Consider the following 25293-nt stretch of genomic DNA (forward strand, 5'->3'; position numbering starts at 1 on the left):
TGTTGCTATAAATTTTAGACATTACGTTTGCGATGCTTGTTTAAGTGAAATTTCATGATTTAGGCATATACATACACGTATAGATAAAAATATCAATATAAAACCAATTTCTCTATATTGTTTTCAATCTAGACCAATTTCTGAACTGAATTCTCTCAATCTACTATGTCACCTGGACCTAGTTTGCAGTCGAACCATTATAAAATCCTAAACATAACTTGATAGTTATCTACACGTGTGAAAATAATGTGTATCAATTGTTGCCATATTGCATAGTATTGCCGTTTTGTATTTAGCATGCAGTTGCCAAAAATTGGAATTAAACTTTATAAGATTTTAACACAACCTTGTAATTAAGTTTTATAAGCGTTTAGAAATTTAATCGTCGTAATAGAAAACTAAATAGACAAAAAATTGTCCAGTAAAAAAAAACCTTCAGTTCTTAATAATCTCAAGCATCTCCAATGAACAGATAAAAGTAGCCTACCGAGAACGAAGTGACTAGAAATGTTATAATTGTGATGATAATTGGTGAACACCGCAAATTATACATACTCATAAGGGACTACTCACACTTATTCAGCTCCATTCGCGTTTCGCTGAACGATTTTGATCACACTTATACAGCTCTGTAGGCCTACCATGAAATGTTTTCCGAAATTTCGGAACCAAACGAAACACAAATTTGATGTTAAAATTACATAATACAAAATAATAATAGTTTGGAAATATTAATAATGTTAAAATATTGTTCCTTTGGACTTTTATGATAGGATGTATGACGAACGAAATGTTAAACTCCATTTATTGATCCGATTTTGGTATAAACAAAAACACGAAATTGAGTCCGAAATTTCGAAATTTCATTTCATGGTAGACCCGCTGCTTCTATCAGCCACGTACGACGTCGTAAGAATGAGAAAAGCCGTCATAGCGTGCTATCTCCGCTGAAACGCTTGTCTATTGCGTACGGCGTTGAATATGCTGCATTTCGTATATGGTAAATAATTATAATTACTATAAAATACGTCTGCACTCTTTAATCCTTGCGTGCATAATGATTACGCAATAATAAATCAAATCAATGCAGAAACAATACAGGTCGCAACTTGTCGACAGGGAGTCGCGAAACATCCCTGTAAATTATATTATATCTTATGATATCTTCTTGTTATTTGTAAAAATATTCAAAACAATGCTGTGTTGTAGCGAATAAAAATAAATTGAATTGAAAATTGAAATAATGCTATGATTATAGTAATTTACAATGGGACTAAAATAATATTCTTGATATTTTATAAGTGCTTCATACATAAATAGATCCTATGATAAAATGCTTTCATAACCTGTTACAAAGGTAATTCTCATATGAAAATATATTTTAAACTTTTCAACCATGATTATGTATCGTTCATTTTTACATTGTAATCGTTCTTAAAAAGCTATAACAAATTATAACCTTTAAAGATCAGTATCACCATCTATAATAAATCTGTAGAGAGGTCAATTCTGTACATGAAATATATTTCCAAAATAACTATCAGCGGGTGATTAGTGATCCATACTGATGCCCAAAATGCAATCAGTAAAATTTTTCTCTGTCTGTCTGTATGTTCGTTATAGAAACAAAAACTACTCGACGGATTTTAACGAAACTTGGTACAATTATTCTTCACACTCCTGGGCAGGTTATAGTATACTTTTCATTACGCTACGATCAATAGGAGCAGAGCAGTGAAGGGAAATGTTGGAAAAACGGGAGAAGTTACTCCATTTTTAAGCGTCCGTCGCGTGTGCAGCCTTAATGGCCACTTTTTAAAATGTTAAAATGTCCACCAGTGCGACGCCGGTACGGGCCGCTAGTATATACATAATATAGTCTGAAATTTCCACCCGAAAAACTACAAAATTTCAATTCGATCGTATGCGTTCGCCGCAAACGTTCACAAATACGTGTGAGTATTATTTCTACCCTGTCTAATTACACTTATATTTTAGAATAGCCATTTTCTGGTTAAATTTTGGTATTTGACTTGTTCCGTCGTACGTACGACTTCGTAAATACTTTTCATGGTAGACCCTTGCTATATTCCTCATTCTGAACTTGAGCCACATTATAAATGTAATCTCCAATACTATATTTATTAATTTAAAATCACAATTTAAAGGCATAGACATAGACATTTGACAAATGACTACAAAAACGTGCATTAGCTACAAATTAGGCACTTGTGCTTCGGAAGCAAGTGATCATTATTACAATGAATTCACAACTTATTGTATTATAAATACTTAATATTAATTTGTAATCAATTCGTGAAATTATTATGATACCTAAATACAATGTTAAAGCATCACATATTAGCGTTAAAACTTAATATAACCGAATAATGCAGACACTGATTATGTGGTAGGACCATTTCTATTTATACATTTACAAACAGGCTATTTTGTTTTTCAGATACAAAAATTTCAAATATATATATATATATATATATATATATATATATATATATATATATATATATATATATATATATATTTATTTATTTATTTATTCATTAGTACATATATGTGTACATGGCGGACTTAATGCTAAACACATTCTCTCAAACAGTCAACCATAGGGAAGTGAAACAGAATATTACATATAAAGATCCGGTAGTGTTCTAATTATTGATATACATACATACTAAAATTACATATGTAAACGAATAGATATATATAAATAACAAATATACTTACAATTTGATAAATAAATAATATTAGTTATGTACTATTAGGCATCGTAATTTCTATGTAATTGTGACTTAGTTATGTACTTTTTAATTTTTAAAAATAAACAACGTAAATGCATATTCTTGGGATACATTACACTGTAAAAATTTTAGAATCAAATACAAATATAGGAGTAGATTAATCTCATTACTTATTTCTAAGCAATATAGAATATTCTAGAACTTCAGAATTATATATTTAAATACACTATAGGGATTTAGTTCGGTAATAAATTTTGCAGGTAAACGTCGACATTGAAATATGTTACCAGAGGGAGACTTTGTACAAAAGTCGATTGCTTGGGCACCTCTGTTCCATTCGTGTTTCAACCGTGAAGCAGTTGTGTTTGCATGGCTGTGTTTCGGTGTGAAGGGTGGGATATGGCGTGAAATTACTGGGTACAGAGGAATAACACCCGAGTCCTCAGGAATGGCAACGTATGGGGGGTATCATGGGCGAAACAGTATACTCTTTTATGTCCATAGTACTGCTCATGTCAATAGGCGACGGTTACCACTCTCCATCGGGTGGACCGCCAGCTTGTTTGCCATTCTAAGTTGTATAAAAAATAAAATTTACCTGCAAAATTTTTCATTACAGTCCCGATTGTGTATTTAAATATGTGTAAACATCGTGAACAATGGCGGATTTGCCGTAAGACCCAGGAGGCCCGGGCCTAAGGCGGCCAGATATTAGAGGCGGCCAATCGTGACAAAAATTCTCTGATTATAACAAGAAATAACTCAAGGTACGTACAACTAAAAGAAACCTCGGAAAATATTACAAACTAGCAAATAATTAAATTTCTGAATCGATTTTGATAAAAGTTGGCAAAGAAGTAAATGTCATTGTGTACTCAACATGATGGGTGCTGAGACACTGGTGGCTGGTACATACTACATGGCCGGGGGCCCAGGGCGGCCAACACTGCAAATCCGCAACTGAACGCAAAAGTTTAAAACTGTCTATCTTATCTAATATATAAAATTCTCGTGTCGCGGTGTTTGTTACCAAACTCCTCCGAAACGGCTTTACCGATATTTATGAAATTTTGTGTGCATATCGGGTAGGTCTGAGAATCGGCCAACATCTATTTTTAATACACCTCAATGATAAGGGTGACCCACCCCTAAAATTTTTTTTATTTTTTTGACAATTTCTTTTTATTTTTATTTTAATATGATTTAGCATTGAAAAATACATACAACTTTAAATTTTCATCGTTTCACGATCAACCCCTGTATTTTAATCGCGATTTTTATATTTCGCAATAAGTGGTAAAACAACGTTTACGGGGTCAGCTAGTAATTATATACTAATAAATGCTAAATATTTTCAATAACACATTAATTACTAATTTTAACATTTTGATATTAAAAATGCACGAATCACCAGCTGTATAAATAAAACTAGCTGTAATACTAAACATTTGATAGTGTAAAATATCCCCATGCTAATGTTACCAACGTTTACCTAAGCAGTCATCGCATCATTTCACAATGATGAACAGTCAATCACGGTTCAGAGTTCGTGTTTGTACCAGCAGTGTGCGAAGAAGCGCGGGAAGCAGGCGGGCGGCGGGGGCGGCGGTGAATGTCAACGCCACGGGCGGCGCCGCGGGCTCGGCATATAGCGCGAGCGGACCGCCGACCCACACTTGTCGCCGCTAAAAGTCTCTGTACACGACAAATTTATTATTAGCGTAAATATATTAAAATACATAACCTTGAAATTGCCTTCCAAATGTGCATGGAAATTAAATGGAATTATAAAAAATAAAATTATAACTATTAAAAAATAACTATTCAAAAATGCTTAAATTTAAGTTTAGTTAATTAATTTATTTATTACAAAGATTTAATTTTAATTTAAAAATCATCTAAACAATAGTAAAAATAGTAAAAACAATACCACTATCGTTTCAAAACCTTAGAAAAAAAGACGCATTGAAATTTAAAACAAAATGCTCTAATGATAGAAAAAAGTGGTGATTTTTTCTCAAGTACATACAAATGTCTACAATAAATCCTATAATAGATATTTGTAAGTCTGTATGCGTGAACAAAAGGAAATAAACGAAGTTACTGTGCTTTTCATTTCCAACAATTGTTTCGACTCCATCCGGGTCTTCAGAGGGACTGCGGTATTTTTCGACACAACACGGCGCCTCGAAACAACCGCTGCACATAAGCCTTCCCCTAGGGGGGTTTCACCAATAGTTGCCACGCTTGGCAGGCGGATTGGCAACCGCAGTTAGGCTTTAGAGATGTTTTAAGAGGAACTCGTCTCTCGCCCTCCCTTACTCGATTCTAACGACACCCACGGGAAAGGGAGGGTTGGTCTATTCTATACCGGGACTACACGGGAATATACATGTGTACAATTTATGTACACATGTATATCTAAATAGACATCGTTAAAAAATTAACGATGTCTATTTAGACATTGTTAAGAAATTAACGGAAATTTCAAAAATTTTTGTATATTTAAATTTTATTTGAACTGCCTTATAATCTACCATGCGAACTATAGATATTTCTAGAAACATATGCAAATAACTTTAAATGGGTACAATTATAAAAAAAACCTATGTCGTCATGCAATCTAAGATGACATAAACAATGAAATGATAGAATTAGTAAGCCGACATCGTTAATCATTGGCACAAACACAACTAAACATTCATATACAAGCTCGCCCCACACACTGTTGACATACAAAATCGTATATAGGAACTATGATAAGCTGATATTACATTGTACTTTATCGAACGCTTCGCCCCAAATTACCAACCAATCAATCAAACTATCTATCTACGTTTATTATATATATATATATATAGATAGATAGATAGATAGATAGATAAAAAGAAACTTTAAAACAATGATAGCCATGTCCATTAAACAAACATTTATACACCACCACACCACCGCCACAGACAGCCCTCTATAGTCTCTAGCCACGACTCATACGCACAACGGCCCAAATGAGAGGCTAAGCGCGGCAAAGAGAAGCCAATTTACATTACATTACAACTATCTATCTACATGCCTATATCAATCAATCAATCTCTTCTCAATCAAAATATTGCATTCAATCATAAGTGACAGTTTATCGTTACCTCTATGAGTACAGATGGATTGTAAGGGATAGAGACTTAGGCCGCCATTGCTAATAAGTCGGCCCTACTAGGCCCTGCTAGCAATATACCCTAGGTCGACCTCCACGTGTGGACCACGGGAAAACAACATTGGCCGATTCTTTAATTAATGGTATCATATCACAGAGAATGTCAGGGAAGCTCAGATACATGGACAGCAGGCCAGATGAGCAAGAGAGAGGTATACCTATGAAAAGCAGCAGTACTGCTCTATACCATGCTACAAATGAAGAAGAATACTTGGTAAACCTTATAGATTCACCTGGACATATAGACCTTAGTGGCAACCATCGTGCTGAATTCCAGGTGTACTCGTCACGATGGGCTAACTGACCTGGCCTTTTCATTCTCACCTATCATCCTTTACTAGTGCCCCGCCAGCGTGTACCGTTAGCGCAAACACCACTCCACTGTTATCCATTAAAAAAAAACTTCGTGATGAATTCCTCACGATGAGCCAACACACCTGACTTCACTCTCACCTTCCCATCCTTTACTGGTGCACCTCCAGCATGTATCGACAACGCAGACGGGGTTGGGCCTTATTTGGGGGGGGGGGGGAGAGTATATTACTCCTCACCGATGTACTGCCAGCGTATACCAGTAGTGCAGTCGACGTAATCATTCCATTATCATCCATAACAAAAAAATACTGTATCGATATCCATGCAGTTCCGTATGGAAACTATCATAGTTAATTACTGGTGGATCCTCCCTTATCATCCCTCGTTAGTTCCCCAACAGCGCAGGCGCAGTTACCATGCAAGGATCACCCATTAAAAAAAGGCCTTGTTCATTTAAACATAAAAAATTTCATAATCATACTTTAGCTATTGAAGTATGCTATCCTTTTCTTTTCCACTATTTTCTCTATTTGAACAAACGTGACAAAACACTGTAATTGTTAAAATAAATTGTATAAATAAAAGTAATATATAAAATGAATAATTTCATAACATAACGGATGAAGTATAAAAAAAATGTTAATTTAAGGCGAAGGCCCGAAAGCATATGGCAAGCCAATAATCAGGCAAATAATATCAATAGCTGGCAACTTTAATATTTGGTGTTACCATAATTGGACTGAGTCATGAGCGAGCCCGATGTGGGACGCTTTGCGCGCGTTGGAAACACACCGCTGTGGCTTTGCGACATTATGTCCCTGTTTTTGGATTATTCACATATAAAATTTACATATGTAATTAAAATAAACTATTTTCTGGACGAGACTGTAATATTAAAAAAAAAAATCTAAATATCCGCTAATTCTTTATCTACTTCAATTTTATTTCATTTTAAAGGACATACACATAAGGAAGTCCACATTTTTTATTTAGCTACAAAATTTTTGTTTTTTTTTTTTATACAAAACAATCAAATCGTGATAATTTGACATTTTTTACAGATTTCCTAAGGCATAATAGTTTTATATATATATATATATATATATATATATAAACAAAATAATTTTATTTTTGTAATTCCATGTAACAAATTATATCCAAAATTAAGAGATAATTTTACTGAAACATATTTTTATAAAAATCCATGCCGTAAAATATTCTTAATAATTAAATACCAGAAAAAAAAAACTAAAAACAAAAATAATAAAAAAAAAAACTTCACTCACGTTTGTCTATGGTGCCTAGTGACGGGCGGAGTGTGCCGAGCGGCGATCGAGCGTCGCCGAGCGCGGTCAGCCGCGATCACAGCGCAGCGCTCCGCCGGCGTACTCGTCACAAACGTGTCGTGTAGCGAATAGCACGCGGCCGTGATCTAAAAAAGTTCAAGATACATTATAGCAGTTTTTTTTTTTATGTGTGGTAACCCCGCCTGCGCTATCTGTATACAGCGGCGGGGCACCAGTGAGAGGTGATAAGTGAAAATAAAGCAGTCAGTTAGACCATCGTAACAAATTCAACAACGAACCAATCACTATGGTTTCTAGGGGGTACCGCGAGGACGTCGACCTGATAGAGTAGATAATATAGATAGTAGAGTTGTTAGTAATATTATTGCTAATCCTCATTACTAACAATCCCTTCCCCCTACATTATTACAGTCAGGACTTTAATTATCAGCATCATATCCCTCCCAAATTGGGGGGTTTTGCCAGTAGTTGCCACGCTTGACAGGCGGGTTGACTTGACCGAGGGAGACTCTGTACAAAAGTCGATTAAATGCAATTAAAAAATGGACTCGAAGCGATTTTAACCCTCTTGCTCCGAGCCATTTAAATGCAATGCTACGAGAAGATATTGGTGCTGAATTTAACACAAAAAGTAAATAAAAAAATTTATTATTTTGTAAATATTTATTAGGTATAATTTCGTTTGACTTTACCAAAATATCAACTGGGCGATTAGAGTAGTCAAGTAAACTTTGAAGGGAAAAATTATGTATGGGGGCATAAACATTTTAGAAACGTTCAAGTTAGGCATGGCACAAAAAAGGTTGGAAAATACTGCTTTATATTCTAAAGAGATAAAAAACATCGCTACTAAGAACGCAAAATTCTCGTTATGGGGAAGGCTTATATTCAGCAATGGATAATTTTACCGTTGAATTAATAATAATAAAAATATCGTAAGATGGTGGCGCCACCTTCGCAAAGCTTTGCGTAAACTTCCCTATTTAGATCACACAGCTCTGTCTAGAAATGGGTGAAACAAGGGTAATCATGCACATGATTTTGTAGTTTCCTTCTGATTTTCTGTATTATTCATACATTCTAACCCACTAATAAATTTTGTCATCTTATCTTATATTCGCATATGGGGTCAGCTAAGCTGATGCACGTCGACCCATTGGGATCTTTTGTGCTTCTCCCTGCCTAATACCATCATTTCATAGATCCTTTGTGTTACCTTAACGATGTCCCGCGGTTTAAGATATCTGTAGTCCCCTGGCTTTGGATAAGCCATAAATTTTGTCATACATACATCTAAAGCTTAAGAGTAAATATACATAATTTTGACCATTTGCCCCATTTTGAAATATCCACTTCAAGTAAATGTAAATGGAACTACAAGTAATCTACAATCTTAGACTACAAGGACACATCATGCAATTCATATTTTAATTTGCATGCAAATTTAATTCAACAGATGCATGCAGATCAGTAAATTATGCAAATTATAACAACTCTCTGTATATTGGTCAAGACTAACTGTTTATTTGAATAAAGCTGGAAAGAAAGGCACAAAAGTAACAAAAGCCATTTTGGTTAAAAGTTAAAATAGAAAAAAATATTACATAAAAATTAATAGAATTAAATTAATACATAAATATAGAAGAAAATAATATACATAAATGTAGAAAGAGGAAATATATGAATCGTGCCACGAACACCGCGAAGCTCCCAATCACCTGCTGTATAAGCCGCCTGTGGAGGTCTACGTCAGCTCCCCGGATGCCCTCCCTGTCCTGGTGGAGTTGCAGCGCGCACACCAGCGCGTCCTTTATAGTCTGCACCGTCGACTGTACCCGATCCGTTCGCATCAGCCGCCGTACCAAGTAGCCCTTAGCGTGAGCCACGATTTTCGTGGCCGCTGCCCGCTATAATTTTCAATTGTACATAAAATTGTAAAAAAGCAAGAACAGAGCAGAGAGTGTGCATTGGTTATTGACAATAACAGACACAGAAATAACTTGTAAAACTTCAGAATACACCTGTACAATCCAATTGGGTAGGTCGGATGGTAAAGTTAGTTGTTGGACGTAAAAAGAATTAACAATACTAAGGTTAGAACAAGAAAATGAAAGTTAAGACAAAAAAGTACAAGAAAGTAGCAAAGCATAGTGTTAAACGAAAGACAAATTACGAAAAAAAAAAGTCTTAGAACATTATGAAAGAATACTCAAACATGTAATGTTAAAGAATAGGTACCAAAAAATAAATAAAATTATAATACAAATAAAATAAATATGACGTCAATTAGAACATACTATAAAGTCACCAAAGAGTGTTGTTTGACGAAAAATATCCTAATGATAAAATACCTAAGTATTGTGAATATACCTGTTGGGGTGTTGGCTGACAATCCTTCACAGGTTTACATCGTCGATCCATATTGTTCTGTATGGTGTCCGCCATACAGCTTATGGTAGTATCTGTTGACCTGAAATTTGCTGCGGTCATAGGAATAGGACTCTTATGTACCATGGCCAACTCCGTGCCGCAAAGATGGTTCATTACCATGCCATTATATGAATTGCTGTCATCTGTACAATCAGTGGGGAATGTAACATTGAGATCAGCTAAGGTATCGTTCGTTCGGTCGGTTAGCATCGCGTCATATTCGCGGTCTGACGACGCACTCGTGTCGTATAAAAGTTTTCGAGATGTATTCCTGGTAGTGGGCGAGTGTGTTCTAGTTCTGCTCCCATCGGTCTGAGACCTGGACTGGCTATTCTGAGTATGCTGAACTTGTTGCTTCTTAATACTGCCAGTTATGTCTTTGCTCATTTTCAATACGTCATCACAGTGGCTGATGTAGTTGTTAGTCTCTGTTAGAGTGGAAGACATTGGACTATCATACACACTCTGCTCTGGAGACCTAGTGTTGATCAATTGACTCAAACTAACTGGACCGCGATCAGTGCTGCTAGCGGTTTTATCGCCCCAGGCTTCTTTAACTTCAATAGGAGATTTGGGACAAATTGTCTTCAACTGCTTATAAAGCAAGTTGTTTTGTTCCTCGAATACCTGCTGTAAAAGCATTTGTTCACGCTTTTGCTTCTCTACTAGGCTCGCCATTTGGATGAGTTGCTGTTTTTGTATTTTTTCATACAGTTCCTTGACTCGAGCAGCTGGATCTTCTGACTCTGAAATTAAAGGTTTTGGAGAAATGTTTTCATTCTTTTGTATATTAGATTTGGGTGAGGCAGACTCTTTAGCAATAGAACGACTAGCAGTCATATTTCTAACTGGACTCTGAGATTTCTTAGCACTCCTCTGGACAGGTTCTGATTTAGGCAATGATCTGGCGGTAACACTGTTGCGCCGTGGTTTTTCTTGTGTTAGAGATTTAGTACGCGCCGGAAAAGCCTGTGGTACTTTTTTTGCTGTAGGTCTAGACACTGGACTTTTGTTTATACCATTGACTTTAGACAAATTAGTTACATTTTTCTTGTTTAATTCTACAGCCATTGATGACCATTTCACTTTAGCAGACTCAAGATCCCAGCTTCTCCTCTTTTTATTTGGAGAACTAAGATTTGACAAAGACTCACTCATAGATATGCAACTCATTTCAACACCTGTATTTAGTGACTGCACTTCTAGATGAGCTAGAAGTTGAGGACTTGGTTTTAGCAGTGTATAAGATCTTTGCCTTGTTAATTTTGGTCCTATTTGAGATTCCTTCATACTGTCAGTATGTAGATCATTCAAAGACCCTGTGAAGCTCTTGGAACTCAACGAAGATGGTCCATCCTGATTCATAGGAAAATTTGGACATGGATCTAACAAAATATCTTTATCAATGCTGAAACTAAAATCCATAATATTTTCTATTATATTATTTCGATTATCTTGCACTGTGTCTAATTCAGTTATTAACTCTTTTTGGGCCATTTTATTTGGGGAATTATAATCTCTTTCAGGTATATCTATCAGAGTAGTACGTTCTGTTGTATTATTTACTTTCTCTAAAGCATTCGCATCTATTTCATTGATGCTTAGGTTAAAATCAATAATACATTTTTGGGTGTCTGAATTATGGGATTGAGTATCAGGTGATTTCCTTGAAATTATATTAGAATTTTTATTATTATAATCATTAACTATCGGAAGGGATTTAGGAGATTGTTCTGCAAAAGATTGTTCTAATGACTTTTCACATGATTTTTCTATGTTAGCATCAAAATCATTTTGAGGCAAATCATAGCTCTGCTCGGATTCGGGAAGCTCAGGGGCATCAGTCTTATCATCACTGGAATCAGAGTCACTGTCATGTACATATGGTTTGAGAATTGATATGCGCTTTTCAACTTCTTTTGCAAGCAGTTTGTAATATTGCATTTCTTTCCTGCATTCTTTTGACAGCTAAAAGGAAAAAAAAAATTATAGTATAAGATTCAACAATAAAAAATACACTAATAATATTAAAATATCACCTTTAGATGAAGACTTAATCTAATTATTTTCATTATTGTAAAAATTTTCATGAGAAGGATAATTATGAATTCTTGTAATAATAATAACAAATTGGACATATTAATTATAGCTTCTATAAGTCTGTAAATTCATAAAATGGAAATAAAAATATATATATATATATATATATATATATATATATATATATATATATATATATATATATTGCACATTATGCATACCCTGTAACTATCTAGTGGCTAAAAACTTGCCAGTGGGGATATAAAAAAAAATTGGAATTAAGACATAAATGTGGAGGAGCTAAAAAAAGGTGTGTGCATTTGACAATCTATTGCTTTTACCTACCCAAATGAAACACAAAAATGATATTATTATAGCCATTTATTGTGTCTGTTCAACTTATAAATAATAATAATAGTATTTAACAAATGATAAAAATATGTTAGAAGAAGATAAAATACAGGGCTCATAAAGTTGAAATGAAAAGGAGTGTAGCAGAATTAGGAAAATATATGTCCAGGGTTATCCTAAATCAGATTATTTTTACTTCACTTTGTATTTAGAAAGAAATGTACAATACAAAAATATATTTTAAAACAGAAGTATGGAGAAGTAGGGTTTTCTAATATACTGCTAAGAAAACATTGCAAAAGATGAATAATTATTTTAGTTCTATTAGTTTTCATATATATATATATATATATATATATATATATATATATATATATATATATATATATATATATATATATATATATATATATATATATATATATAACAATAGCCACAATAATATTTGCAAAAATATACAACGAAAAATGAAAAAATATACAACTATTTTTTAGATTATACTTTAAGTAACTATTTATTTAAGAATCCAAAGCAAAAACACGATCTTTTCAAATTAGGTTTAGAAGAAACAATTAATACAAAATAGATATAAAATCATATAAATATGGGTATTTGGGGGGGAAAGAGATTGTTAGTAATGTAGTGTAACAAGCCCACTGCAAGGAATACATCAGGGTACATTGATTTGGTTCCCCTGGAAACCAATATAGGTGATTCCTGCTGAATTTGTCATTATAAACCAACTGGCCTGCTTTCATCCTCACCTATTCCCTCTTCACTGTTGCTCTGACAGTATATACGGATAGTGCAGGCAGGGTAACCATGCCATTATTACCCATTAAAAAAAATAAGGGTATTAATTCAATATAAATAATTCTGTTAAAATCTGCTTGTTCATCAATAATCTTATTTTACTTATAGACTAAAGGACAAAACAATTAAACTGTAGGCGCTGGTATTAAGCTCAATCACTTACAACTGGTGGCAATAGAGGTACTCCATTAATCTTCATACAGGACATGTACTGGCCGGACTGCCGCACCGATTTCACATCCCACGGGTCGTTCATTTCGACAATTATATGAGCATCACGTCAGAATCGATCTCGCAAGTTAGGCCGCTGACTTGCGCTACTACCTAACAACTAAATGGATTGCCACTCACTCCCATTACATAGGAAATTGCACAGCACTTTTGAAAGTACCCTCGGCGGGCGTCGGTCACTTTCAACCTTATTCAAAGGGGAGAATTAATTATATTGAAAGCAACGTGCATTTTAATCGAGACGATGTTGTCACGGACTGATTACGTCAGTTAATAAAAATTTTAACAGGATTCTAGGCAAATATTATTAATAAAATTTCTGTAAACACTATTTTTAATGATACTTAACAATTTTACGTGGAATTATGAAAAAAATATATGTAAATTCAAATTTTTTGTTTATTGATGAAAAAACAGTGAACCGTGAAAACAATAAACATGAATTTAATTTTTTTTTTTTTTTTTAGTACGTTTGTTCCGTTTGGAACAGGCTAAGGTCGGAGACCATGCTGCCTAGTCTTCAAAAAGATAATTTGTCTGGAATTTTATTTTTCTAATGTCGCTTCAATTATTGTCATAATCTTCAATATTTCATTTGTCAAATCCGGTAAGTACATTTTCATAAATATCTTTTCTTGAGTTTTCTTAAACCAGTGGATTTATCAAATTAAAAATAAATAATTATAAAAAATCATTGTCTTGCAATTCAATAAAAGTATTCTTATAGCTCCTTGAATGTTGTAGTAATATAACATGAATTTAAATTGATGGGAATGACGTTTCTATGATCTCACTTTTCTGGCAGTCATTTTTTTTTTTTTTAGTACGTTTGTTCCGTTTGGAACAGGCTAAGGTCGGAGACCATGCTGCCTAGTCTTCAAAAAGATAATTTGTCTGGAATGATCTCACTTTTCTGGCAGTCAGTCCTAACATCAGTCCTATTAAGCTGTCAATCATTGCCATAGATTAAGAACTTCTTATGTATTCAAATATTATATATATTTGAATATTTATAAATTGAAATAATGAATTTAAAATTCTTAACTAAATTCTATTCCAAAATATTTGTTAACAAATTGCCTTTCATCTTAAAATCTTTACTTCTGTCATCATTGGGATCGATTATAAGACGTTATTTATCTAAACTTATCTCTTGTTCAGGTACTATCCTGCATCTATAAGATTGGTTTTGTCATAATTTTAGTTCCGCGTCACTTCACATAAAACTAAGTTTGTATATTTATTATGCAACCTTTCACTGAATTTGATTTTATACATTTTATGTCTGATATATTTTGAGCAGACATATTATAAATAATTCATCATTATATAAGTCGTTAACTATCCACTGTTGAACATCTTTAAGAAATCAAAATGAAGGAGAATGTAACGTAGATTTAAAATAAAATATTAATAAATTTGAAGTAAAATTAATTGTTTCAACAGAACTTTAACATACAAGTTGTTAGGTAATGCGTAGAAAGAAGAGTATTGTTATCGTTAGACAAGGACCTCTTACACAAAGTAATACAAATTCAATACATACATTCTAATCTTATTATTTTATTGTGTTGATCGTCTAGATGGTTTCATAAATTCATTTACATTTGAATAAGAGCAGTGCCAGTGTTAACTCCAATACAATAAGGATTGATAGTTGTCAAAATTTTATTTCGCCCTTTTTCCTGTTTTTGTGCCCTTGTTTTTATAATTTTATTGAACCAAAAACCTTTAATATTTACCGTAAGACGAAATTCATTTGATTAATGAACGAAATGACTCGTATATAACCGTAATTTGTTAAAATTAAAAAAACATGTCTTCAGCCGGGCGGCAAGCATTGTTATGCTTTTTCTCTTCTGCATCATTATTTACTGTATCATTTTTCTCTGGAAGTGTACTCGGATTCACGTCGGAGCTATGGGCCCTCACGTACTGGGGTCCCGCACTGTATTTCTGTCTATTTAACTTCATTTTGAGATATTGTTACAAAGGATTTACATATGAGGTTGGTTTTATAACTTTGTTACAAATTATCAATTCTAGTTTATTTTATACACTATTATTTCAATAAACATATATATTTGATAATTACAGGCCATTAACATTCTATTGCTAATCATAAATCCTCCCCTGAGAACTGGAGTTTAGAGAGTTTTATTTTAAAATGTATTTGTATTTTGTGGATTTATTGTGCCCTGTTAATTAATCATCTCTTACAACATCCATTCACCATCCTATGTAGTTAGTATGTAAATACAAAATTTTATAATAATTGGTACTCTTTTATATAATATTTATAGCCTTAAGGCACTGAGAGGTAAAAAACAAACTCCTTTTTAAGCTTATTCATGTTATTATATTAGTTATATTTATATTTTAGGTATTAGTAAGATCAGCTTTCCTCGGCTGTTCATTTGCCATTGGTCTCTACCTGGCAATGTTTGAAGATGGCTGGCGAGTGTTTGGCCTCTACACCATGGTGCTGTCCACCTTCCACTTCTCAGAGTTTGTGGCGGTGGCGCTCACAAACCCCCAAACTCTGTCCATAGACTCCTTCATACTAAACCACAGTGTTCAGTATGGAGTGGCTGCGGTTTCCAGTTGGATGGAGTGGGCTGTAGAGTTCTACTTTTATCCAGGTCAGTTGTATTTATAGGTACTTATGTCAATGTAACATATGGAGTAATACAGTGAATGTTCTATATAAGCAACTCATTTGAACTAATTTCAATAAAAAAAAATCTTATTGGAAAAAGTTATAGGGAAAAAAAGAGTATAAAAATACAGATATAAAGAACACATATAAAGTTTATATCTTTATCTACATATAAAAATAAATAAGTAAAAATATTTTCCAAAAAATTTCCATCTGGAAAATATTTTTGCTTATTTCTTCTACTAATTAAGCTGAGTAGCATAAATAAAATATAAAGAATGTTGCTTATAGAGAGTGTTCACTGTATTTATATTCTAAAGTGAGAAAGTAGTTTGTCAAATAAGAAATTTATTAATTGCTAATTTAACACTGCACATAATGACACTATGGCACACATATGAAAGAAAATATTACTTTTTTTTTCTATATTTTGTTTTCCTTTTTGTACATGCATTCTTTTATCTCTTTTTACTTTGTATGTCTGTTATTATTTCTGTGCTGTAAATAATGCAAATAAATTATATATCTATCAATATTGGGCCATCTCAACATTCCTATTTCTCTTTGTATCAACTAATTTGACTTATATATATTTTTTTAATTGTTAATCATTTGAAATATATTGTAACTTGTATTAACAACATTTCCTCAATTATTCTGCAATTATACCAATTTTATTTTCTTTATATATATATATATATATATATATATATATATATATATATATATATATATATATATATGTATATGTATGGTATGAATCAGTATTCCATGTTACCAATATAGTTTTCAGCAGCTGAATTAGAATTTATACATTCTAGCAGCTAAATAGAAATTGATACAAATTTTGGTGTTTGGTGTCAAGTGACTGTTTACTAAGCTAAAAATTGTCAAAGTTTTTTATATATAAAACAGTTTGATAGTGACCAATGATATTTGCATTTACAGAAATGAAAACTTATTTCTGGCTGTCCAGTGTTGGTGTGCTGATGTGTGTCGGTGGCGAGCTGCTCAGGAAGTCTGCCATGTTTACTGCTAAGACCAATTTTAACCACACTGTGAGTACAAATACAATAATCATTAGGTTTATACTAGTACTAGCTATTACACGCAAAATTGTCCACATTGCCGAGATATGTTTACTGACCACGGTATATGCTTCTCTATTTCATTTACATAGTATATGTATTATCAAATTTCATAGTGATTAGGTGCTATAGAGTAACAAACAAACTTACTTTCACATTTATTTATAATGTTAGTAAACATTCATTTTTAATATACAACTAACAGAGGTTTGTTTTGAATCGAAGCATTTGGCGTTCCATTGTTTCTGCCTACCCTAATGGAAGACAGGCGTGACAGATATGTATGTATGTATGTAACTAACAGGATGGTAAACTAACATATGGTCCATATGAAAATAGATGTTGGAGATATCCAGTATATGGACATCTGCTAAAAATCTTCTATACCTACAGGTTTCAGACCAATGGGGAAGAAAGGGTCTAGAGTGACGACCCTGTAATGTAATGTAATGTAAGAAAGACTCTGTTTTCCGCACTTAGCCTCTCATTTGGGCCGTTGTGCGTGTGAGTCGTGGCTAGTACAGCCAACCTAGCTCCGCCCAGAAGCGCAGAAGCTTCCTGGGTTCTTCACAGGCTTCACGGAGCGACCTCACCGTTCCGAGGATTTCTAAACGTTGATGGGCCACAGCCTCACATTCCAGGATTACGTGAGCAGCCGTTTCTTCAGCGTAAACATTCATTTTTAATATACAGCCTCGACATAGAGGGCTGTCTGTGGCTCCTATTGTGTATAAATGTTTGTTTAATGGACAATGACCCGTTATTGTCCCTATCATTATTTTGAGGTTTTTTCTATCTAGATGTCTAGATTCTATCTAGAGTGACGACCCTGTACAGGCAAACGTAATGTAGGACGATCCCCCACTAGATAGAGTGACGACCTAAAATACATTGCAGGAGCCAGTGGATGCGGGTGGCTTATGATCGTTCCTTGTGGCAGTCTATGAGGGGTGGAGAGGGGGCTATGTTCATTGTAGGATCTTATTCAGATGGTGGTTCTTAGCAAACTGTACATGTTTCTTTTCTAGCTATATGTTAATATGCAATGCAATATATGACAGGTGCAGTATGTCAAGCGGCCTGACCATCAGCTGGTTACCCACGGCGTGTACGCCCTCTGTCGGCACCCTAGCTATGTGGGATGGTTCTACTGGTCTATTGGCACCCAGGTATGCCATTATATTTGTTTCCAGATATATTTTTATGTTTTCTTTTTATTTCAGTTTAAAAAAAAATTAAAAATAGTCATAGATTATTTTTTTATGCAATTTTTTTTATACAACTTAGAATGGCAAACATACTGACGGCCCACCTGATGGAAAGTGGCAACCGTCGCCTAAAAACATGAGCAGTACCATGGATATAACAGAGTATACTGTTTCCCCCATGATACCCCCCATGCGTTGCCATTCCTGAGGACTCAGGTGTTATTCCTCTGTACCCTGTAAATGCACGCCATATCCCACACTTCAAATCGAAACACAGCCATGTAAATACAGCTGCTTTACGGTTGAAACACGAATGGGACAGAGGTAACCAAGCAATCGACTTTTGTACAAAGCTCCCACTAGTAAATTTAGAACGGGAAACAAACTGACAGCTTACTTGATGGAAAGTGGTAACTGTCGCCTACAGACATGATGTAAATAGTAGAGTGCAGTAGTAATGTGATTGTAATATAATATATTTTGAATTTAATGAAAAAACATTTTTTTTTTATACTACTTAGAATGGCAAACAAGCTGACGGCCCACCTGATGGAAAGTGGTAACCGTCGCCTATAGACATGAGCAGTAGCATGGACATAACAGAGTATACTGTTTCGTCCATGATATTTCCCATGCGTTGCCATTCCTGAGGACTCAGGTGTTATTCCTCTGTACCCAGTAAATTCACGCCATATCCCACCCTTCAAACCGAAACACAGCCATGCAAACACAACTGCTTCATGGTTGAAACACGAATGGGAGGACGTACAAGTTTTATAAGAGACTGTCACCAAACAAATTTAAAAAACGATACATTTTCTAAAAAACAGCCAGTATTAAAACTGCAACAGTGATTTTAAAAACAATATCATATTCATAATATGTACATTTTTTTTTTATTGATTTCCCTTTTTTCTTATCACACAATATTAGTCCTTAAAATTTACTCAACTTATTTAACCATAGCGACAGATAAGTATACACATATACATAACAATAATTGTAATGAATTGGATATTTTTGCTTATAGTTTAAATTCCTTTCTTAAAATGGCAAAAGAAGTGTCTGAATTTAATATATAATTGTTCCCATTTTCTATAGTTGTTGTATATAATATTGAAACTAGTATAAGCTATCGCTGTGCGTAGGGGGGAAAGGGATTGTTAGTAATGGAGACTGAGAATCCTATTGCTAGCAATATACCCAACCAGGTCGACCTTCTCGCGGTTCTCCCTGGAAACTATCATGGTTAATTCCTGATGAATTCATCATGATGGGCTAACTGGCCTGTTTTCATTCTCATCTATCACCCTTCACTGGTGCTCCGCCAGCGTATCCCGTTAGCGCAGGCGGGGTTACCATACCATTATCACCCATCAAAAAAATAAAGAAAAAACGATGTGCGTAGTATTTAACGGTGTACAATTTTAAAACAATTACTTAGTTATAAAGCTTGTTATAGTCAATGTAATGTGAATTGTATTACTGTTGCTGTGCCTAAATAAATAAATAAATAAATAAATACATACATACTCACTATATAGAGATTAATACATACATATCTGTCACGCCTGTCTCCCATTAGGGTAGGCAGAAACAATGTAACGCCAAATGCTTCGATTCTAACAAACCTCTTTCGCTTCTTCCACATTCATCAATCTTTTCATACACGCTCGCCGGTTACGGGTACTTTTAATTTGGCCCTAATGATAATGTAAGATTAATGTATTCTTTAAATTACTATTTATTGATTACAGATCATTCTACTGAATCCGATCTGTATTATCGTCTACACGCTCGCCTCCTGGACATTCTTTCGAGAGCGTGTCTACGCAGAGGAGTTGACGTTACTGGCATTTTTCGGGCCGCAGTACGCGGAGTACCAGAAGAAGGTCGGCACTGGTCTACCGCTGATACCAGGGTACGTGCCGGAGAACACCAGCCAGCGAGTGAAAGATGACCACTGGAGTTACTGAAAGGTACTATATGTTACCACGAGGATAGGCCTAGTGACTCCAACAATACATGGTAAACGGTCCGCGCTCGTGTATAAATAAGTTTAGCAACTCGTGCGTAAACCGTAACGTAACTATCTGGAATGGCCTTTCCCGTGAAGCTTGTTCTTCATCTTATAACCTTGGATCCTTCAGATGAAGCGTGAAAAAGCACTTAGTGAGTTACCATAGTGCGGTCAACCATTGAGAGTAAGTTATTCTCATTTCGGCTGGTCGTATTCGTGGACTATATCGTCTCTGTGTACGTTCAGGATGGAGTAGTCACACGTCTTGTTATAATAAAAAAAAAACTCGAAAAGTTGAAGGATATACCGTCATAGTCGTAGAATACTGACGAATCTTTATATGTAATCTTTGTCAGATCCGTCAGTATTCTACGACTATGACGATATAACATAGTTTGTAAATAAAAATTTACAATTTATCTGATCTCAAGTATTCTTCAATCTTCTCTTCCTTCAACTTGGTTTCCATGACATTTTTCCTACGTTGAACAGTTACAATTGTAACATTTTTTTATATATTTCGTTTTTGGCCTCTTTACACCGCCATTCACACCGACTCTATGGTTGTCAATCCTAATTTGACCTCTTTTTAGAAAGACCCGATCCCAATTTGCCCTAACAACCTCGATAATCCTGGCCACAACATTCTTAGCTTGCGCAAGTGGTTTGCAACTTGGCAAGCAGGTTAGCAACCGCAGGTAGACTTTGGTGATGTTTTAAGAGGGACGTTGCTGCCCATCCCTCGTCTTAAGTTCCCTCAGTCACTTACGACACCCACGGGAAATAAACGGGGTGTGTTACAATGCTGTGTTCAAATTCTAATTGATCTGTTACACTAATTAGTGTATGAGAGTGAACTCTGCCTGTAAAAAAGTGGGACGTTACTATCTCTACAAAAGATAACGCCCCAGCCAAATGAAATGCCTTTACTTTAAGTGCTTTATTTTCTACATGTGTAAGAGAAAGAGCGACATTTTATTTATCTCTTAAAGTTCTGTCAATTTGTTAATATTGTCATTTTATAAAAAAAATACAAGCTAATGTAAAAATTAACAAGAAATAAATTAGATAATAGTTCAAAATCAATTGTTACGCTTGAATTGTTTGCTAACTCATATATAGAACTATATAATTTGTTAGGGGATGAAATTATTGTGATTCTTAGCAAAAAAATATCAATAGAATAGACTAATATTAAATACATATTGTCTAAATTTTCTTACCCTTAACCTAGTCAATAGAAAACGCTAGAATAACTCTTGTTTTTTTTATATTTGTCGTATTGTTAGTGCTCTGTGTGGCACGAGTATTTCAGCTCAGTTTAAATACTAAGATTTATATTTCAGTGTAATCCTAGAATAGGGAACAAACTGAAAGGTCTAAATATACAAGTACTTACTGTTTTTACATTGTATTAAAAGGCGTCTTCGACTTATTTTAATGTATTTTGGAGTAGAAGGGGAACGTTCAAATATTATGTAACGCAATTTTTGTCGATTTTTTACCCTCCCCCCCATGTAATGGGTTGTGATCTTTGTTCCCGCCGGTAGGGAAGAAGATCCCCGTCACACCGATGGCGCGTTATCAGCTACGCACCTACACAAGAAGATAGACAAAAATGTGCAAAATTTATAATTACATTTATTAATTTTAAAAGGTACATCAACAGTGTAAACGCAGATATTTATTTAATACACAAAGCTTGCATCTTACATTTACGTCAATTACAGATTCATGCATTTTCTAAAGACATCGATTTCACACTAATAAAATTGACACTAGCAAAACAAAGAAAAAATATATCATAATTTTTCACAAGTGATCGCAAAGTGAGAGCAATATTCTAATTTTAGTGGCGGATTCAAGATTTTTAAAACTGTTTTTTTTTTTTTGTACTGGATTAATCAAATACTGTCACTCTTAGAGTATGTATTACAAACATGTTTTGTATGTAAATGACCCCTGTTTAGGTTATGATGGGAGATGGCTCTTCAGAACCGAACACATTGTATGCTTCTGGTTTGTTCGATATTCTGAGATAATGTGCGTTTGACTTGTTTACTTACCTTTAGCTATGTAGGGGTGGGTAATATAATATATAGCAATATAGTTGGGAGATATATTTAGAGAAATGACGCCAATATTGATTGGGATGAGTAATAGCAATAAATATGTTTTAGTTACAATATATATATATATATATATATATATATATATATATATATATATATATATATATATATATATATATATATATATTAATTGTATTTCCCCCTGGAAACTATCATGGTTAATTCCTGATGATTTAATCATGATAGACTAAATGGCCTGTTTTCATTCTCATCTATCACCCTTCACTGGTGCTCCGCCAGCGTATCCCGTTAGCGCAGGCGGAGTTACCATACCATTTTCACCCATCAAAAAGAAAAATGTTCAAAGTCTCTTATCCAAAAAATTATATTTGATAACAGACTTTTAACACATTCAAATATAGATATCCGACCGATATCGGCGATATCGAAATGGTTGATGACCTTTTTTCCACCATCAATGTGCAGAAGAACCCAGAATAACTCAATATATAGGTATCCGATCAATATCCATGTTACCCATGCCTGTAGCTATGATACGAATGAAGCATTTTGTTCAAATACTAATATAAAATGTATATATTGTAATTTCTATATTATTCTTCTTAAATTTTTCATAACAGTTTTGTAAATACGAAGAAATATTAATTGTAATTAATTAAATATTGTTTAGTTTTATATTCGATTTCTTACTATTGTATAGTTTAATGTATCATACTGTACAACTGTGTATAGGCTTACGTGTATTGTACAAAGGTTGTGAATGAACTGATTCATTGCGTTTAAATATAATATATTTATATTGTAATAAACAGAGGTAATAAATATATCCATATTGAAGTATACATAGTATTACACAATTTGCCCTTCTTTGCATAATGGTGGAAATTTCCATCATAACATTGAATGTCCAAAAATTATTTAAAAGAACAAGTTCACTTTAATTTGATCGTGTCTGGATACCTTTTTAATGTTCATTGCAGAAAAAAAAAACATAGCTGTCATATTTATTTTTTTTAATCATTTTTCCTTTAATTTTGAACATGAATTATATCACCTTGATTTATTTCAGTAATAAACAAAAAAATCATGCAAAGAAGGGTTAAAGATGTTTTAGAATTGTATAGAACCTGAGTCCAGCCACCGTACTCTGTTACAATAAATAAGCGTAATTAAAACTTATTCCAATTTATTGTATCTTGTCTTAATATTTCTGTATTATAACTTGGTACATACATATTTGAAAAATAAACTGGGTATATAATTTTTTATTTTTTTTTTTTATTTTTCAAGTTTCTCATGAATATGTAGGTTTCCTTGCACTTTGGCGTCAAATTATTACAAGTGACTTTTTTTTTATACAACTTAGAATGGCAAACAAGCTGACGGCCCACCTGATGGAAAGTGGTAACCGTCGCCTATAGACATGAGCAGTACCATGGACATAACAGAGTATACTGTTTTACCCATGATACCCCCCATGCGTTGGCAACGCATGGTTCCTGCGGACTTAGGTGTTATTCCTCTGTACCCTGTAAATTCACGCCATATCCCACCCTTCAAACCGAAACACAGTCATGCAAACAGCTGCTTCACGGTAGAAACACGAATGGGACAGAGGTACCCAAGCAATTGACTTTTGTACAAAGTCTCCCTCTGGTAAAAGCATTCACAGCATTTGCTTTAACATAATTATACAGTATGAAATGAAATAAACAATTTTAAGGGATTAAATAATACTAGATTACAAATATTTTAAAAGTTGCGTTATTAGATATGGAAATATACATGTGACCTGAGTTGTGAGTGATATCAGTAAATACGATTATAAGTGAATTAAATTAACAAATATGAATATATATATATATATATATATATATATATATATATATATATATATATATATATATATATATATATATATATATTATAATTAGAGTTACTTTTTATTAGATTATTGTACAAAGTGTTTCAGCAATTTATTCCTGTAGGAATTCGAACTAGTTATTTCTCTGAATTTTGAAAGGGCGTGCCATGTCATCGTAGATAATCTATATATACATTCGAAATCATCAGCGCTCTTGTAGATACATACCTATTAATATTATTACAAAAATATTTTTTATTCACTTTTCATGGCATTTTTAAAATTTTATATACGTTTATTTACTTCTATATCATGAATTAATGAATGGCATAAAGGATCAATAAACTTGCAGCAGCAAGTTTTTTATACTACATACTACAGTGGCAAACAAGCATACGGCTCGTCTGAGGGTTACTGTAACCTATGGACGCCTGTAACACTAGGGACGTCACGCGACCCTTAAGAAACCTTAATACGCTTTTAATATTTTTTGAAGAACTTCATGCTGTTACATGAAATAAAAAAATAAAAAAAAAAACTAGATATATTTCTGTTATCTGGGACTGGTTTTTCAGTGACTAGGTCCCCTAGACCAGGCCCTAAATAATCTTAAATATGTCAATAGTTAAGAACTATATTAATACTATTTCATATACCAGCATGAATCTTTATACAAACATTCTGCATGGGTACCTCTGTCCCACTCATGTTTCTCAGCTGTGCTCGCAAGGCTGTGTTTCGGTTTGAGAAGCAGTGTAATCACGAAGTAAGGAGACATAATACCATAATCCTCAAGACAAGGAATAACATGTTAAATTATTACATTAGGAGTATTTATTTACCTGTAAAAATAGTGTAGATATAAAATAAATAAATAAATAAGTCGCATCTACGTCCGTCTGTATTT

The 25293-nt window shown here is 33.8% G+C and overlaps 2 protein-coding genes across 4 annotated transcripts; one reads left to right on the forward strand and one right to left on the reverse strand.

Moving 5' to 3' along the window:
* Nucleotides 1-2724: 2724 nt before the first annotated feature.
* LOC128201215 (uncharacterized) lies at nt 2725-13919 on the reverse strand. 3 transcript variants are annotated; one of them, XM_052897474.1, is made up of 6 exons: nt 13387-13919; nt 9960-11987; nt 9308-9496; nt 7569-7714; nt 7012-7100; nt 2727-4454 (listed from the first exon to the last, which is right to left on the reverse strand). In XM_052897474.1, the coding sequence occupies exons 1-6, from the start codon at nt 13477-13479 to the stop codon at nt 4375-4377; spliced, it is 2625 nt and encodes an 874-aa protein (XP_052753434.1). In that variant the 5' UTR covers nt 13480-13919; the 3' UTR covers nt 2727-4374. The 3 variants fall into 3 exon arrangements, with proteins under 3 accessions (XP_052753436.1, XP_052753434.1, XP_052753435.1); XM_052897476.1 differs by lacking the exon at nt 9308-9496 and having other exon boundaries at nt 2725-4454; XM_052897475.1 differs by lacking the exon at nt 7012-7100 and having other exon boundaries at nt 13387-13918.
* Nucleotides 13920-15085: 1166 nt separating this feature from the next.
* LOC113513647 (protein-S-isoprenylcysteine O-methyltransferase) lies at nt 15086-23790 on the forward strand. The gene is made up of 5 exons (XM_026897634.3): nt 15086-15462; nt 15838-16096; nt 17062-17171; nt 18263-18370; nt 20167-23790. The coding sequence occupies exons 1-5, from the start codon at nt 15271-15273 to the stop codon at nt 20383-20385; spliced, it is 888 nt and encodes a 295-aa protein (XP_026753435.2). The 5' UTR covers nt 15086-15270; the 3' UTR covers nt 20386-23790.
* Nucleotides 23791-25293: the final 1503 nt, after the last annotated feature.

Source organism: Galleria mellonella, unplaced genomic scaffold, assembly GCF_026898425.1.
Source record: "Galleria mellonella isolate WM207_F2 unplaced genomic scaffold, CSIRO_AGI_GalMel_v1 utg36, whole genome shotgun sequence".
NCBI classification, from domain to species: domain Eukaryota; kingdom Metazoa; phylum Arthropoda; class Insecta; order Lepidoptera; family Pyralidae; genus Galleria; species Galleria mellonella.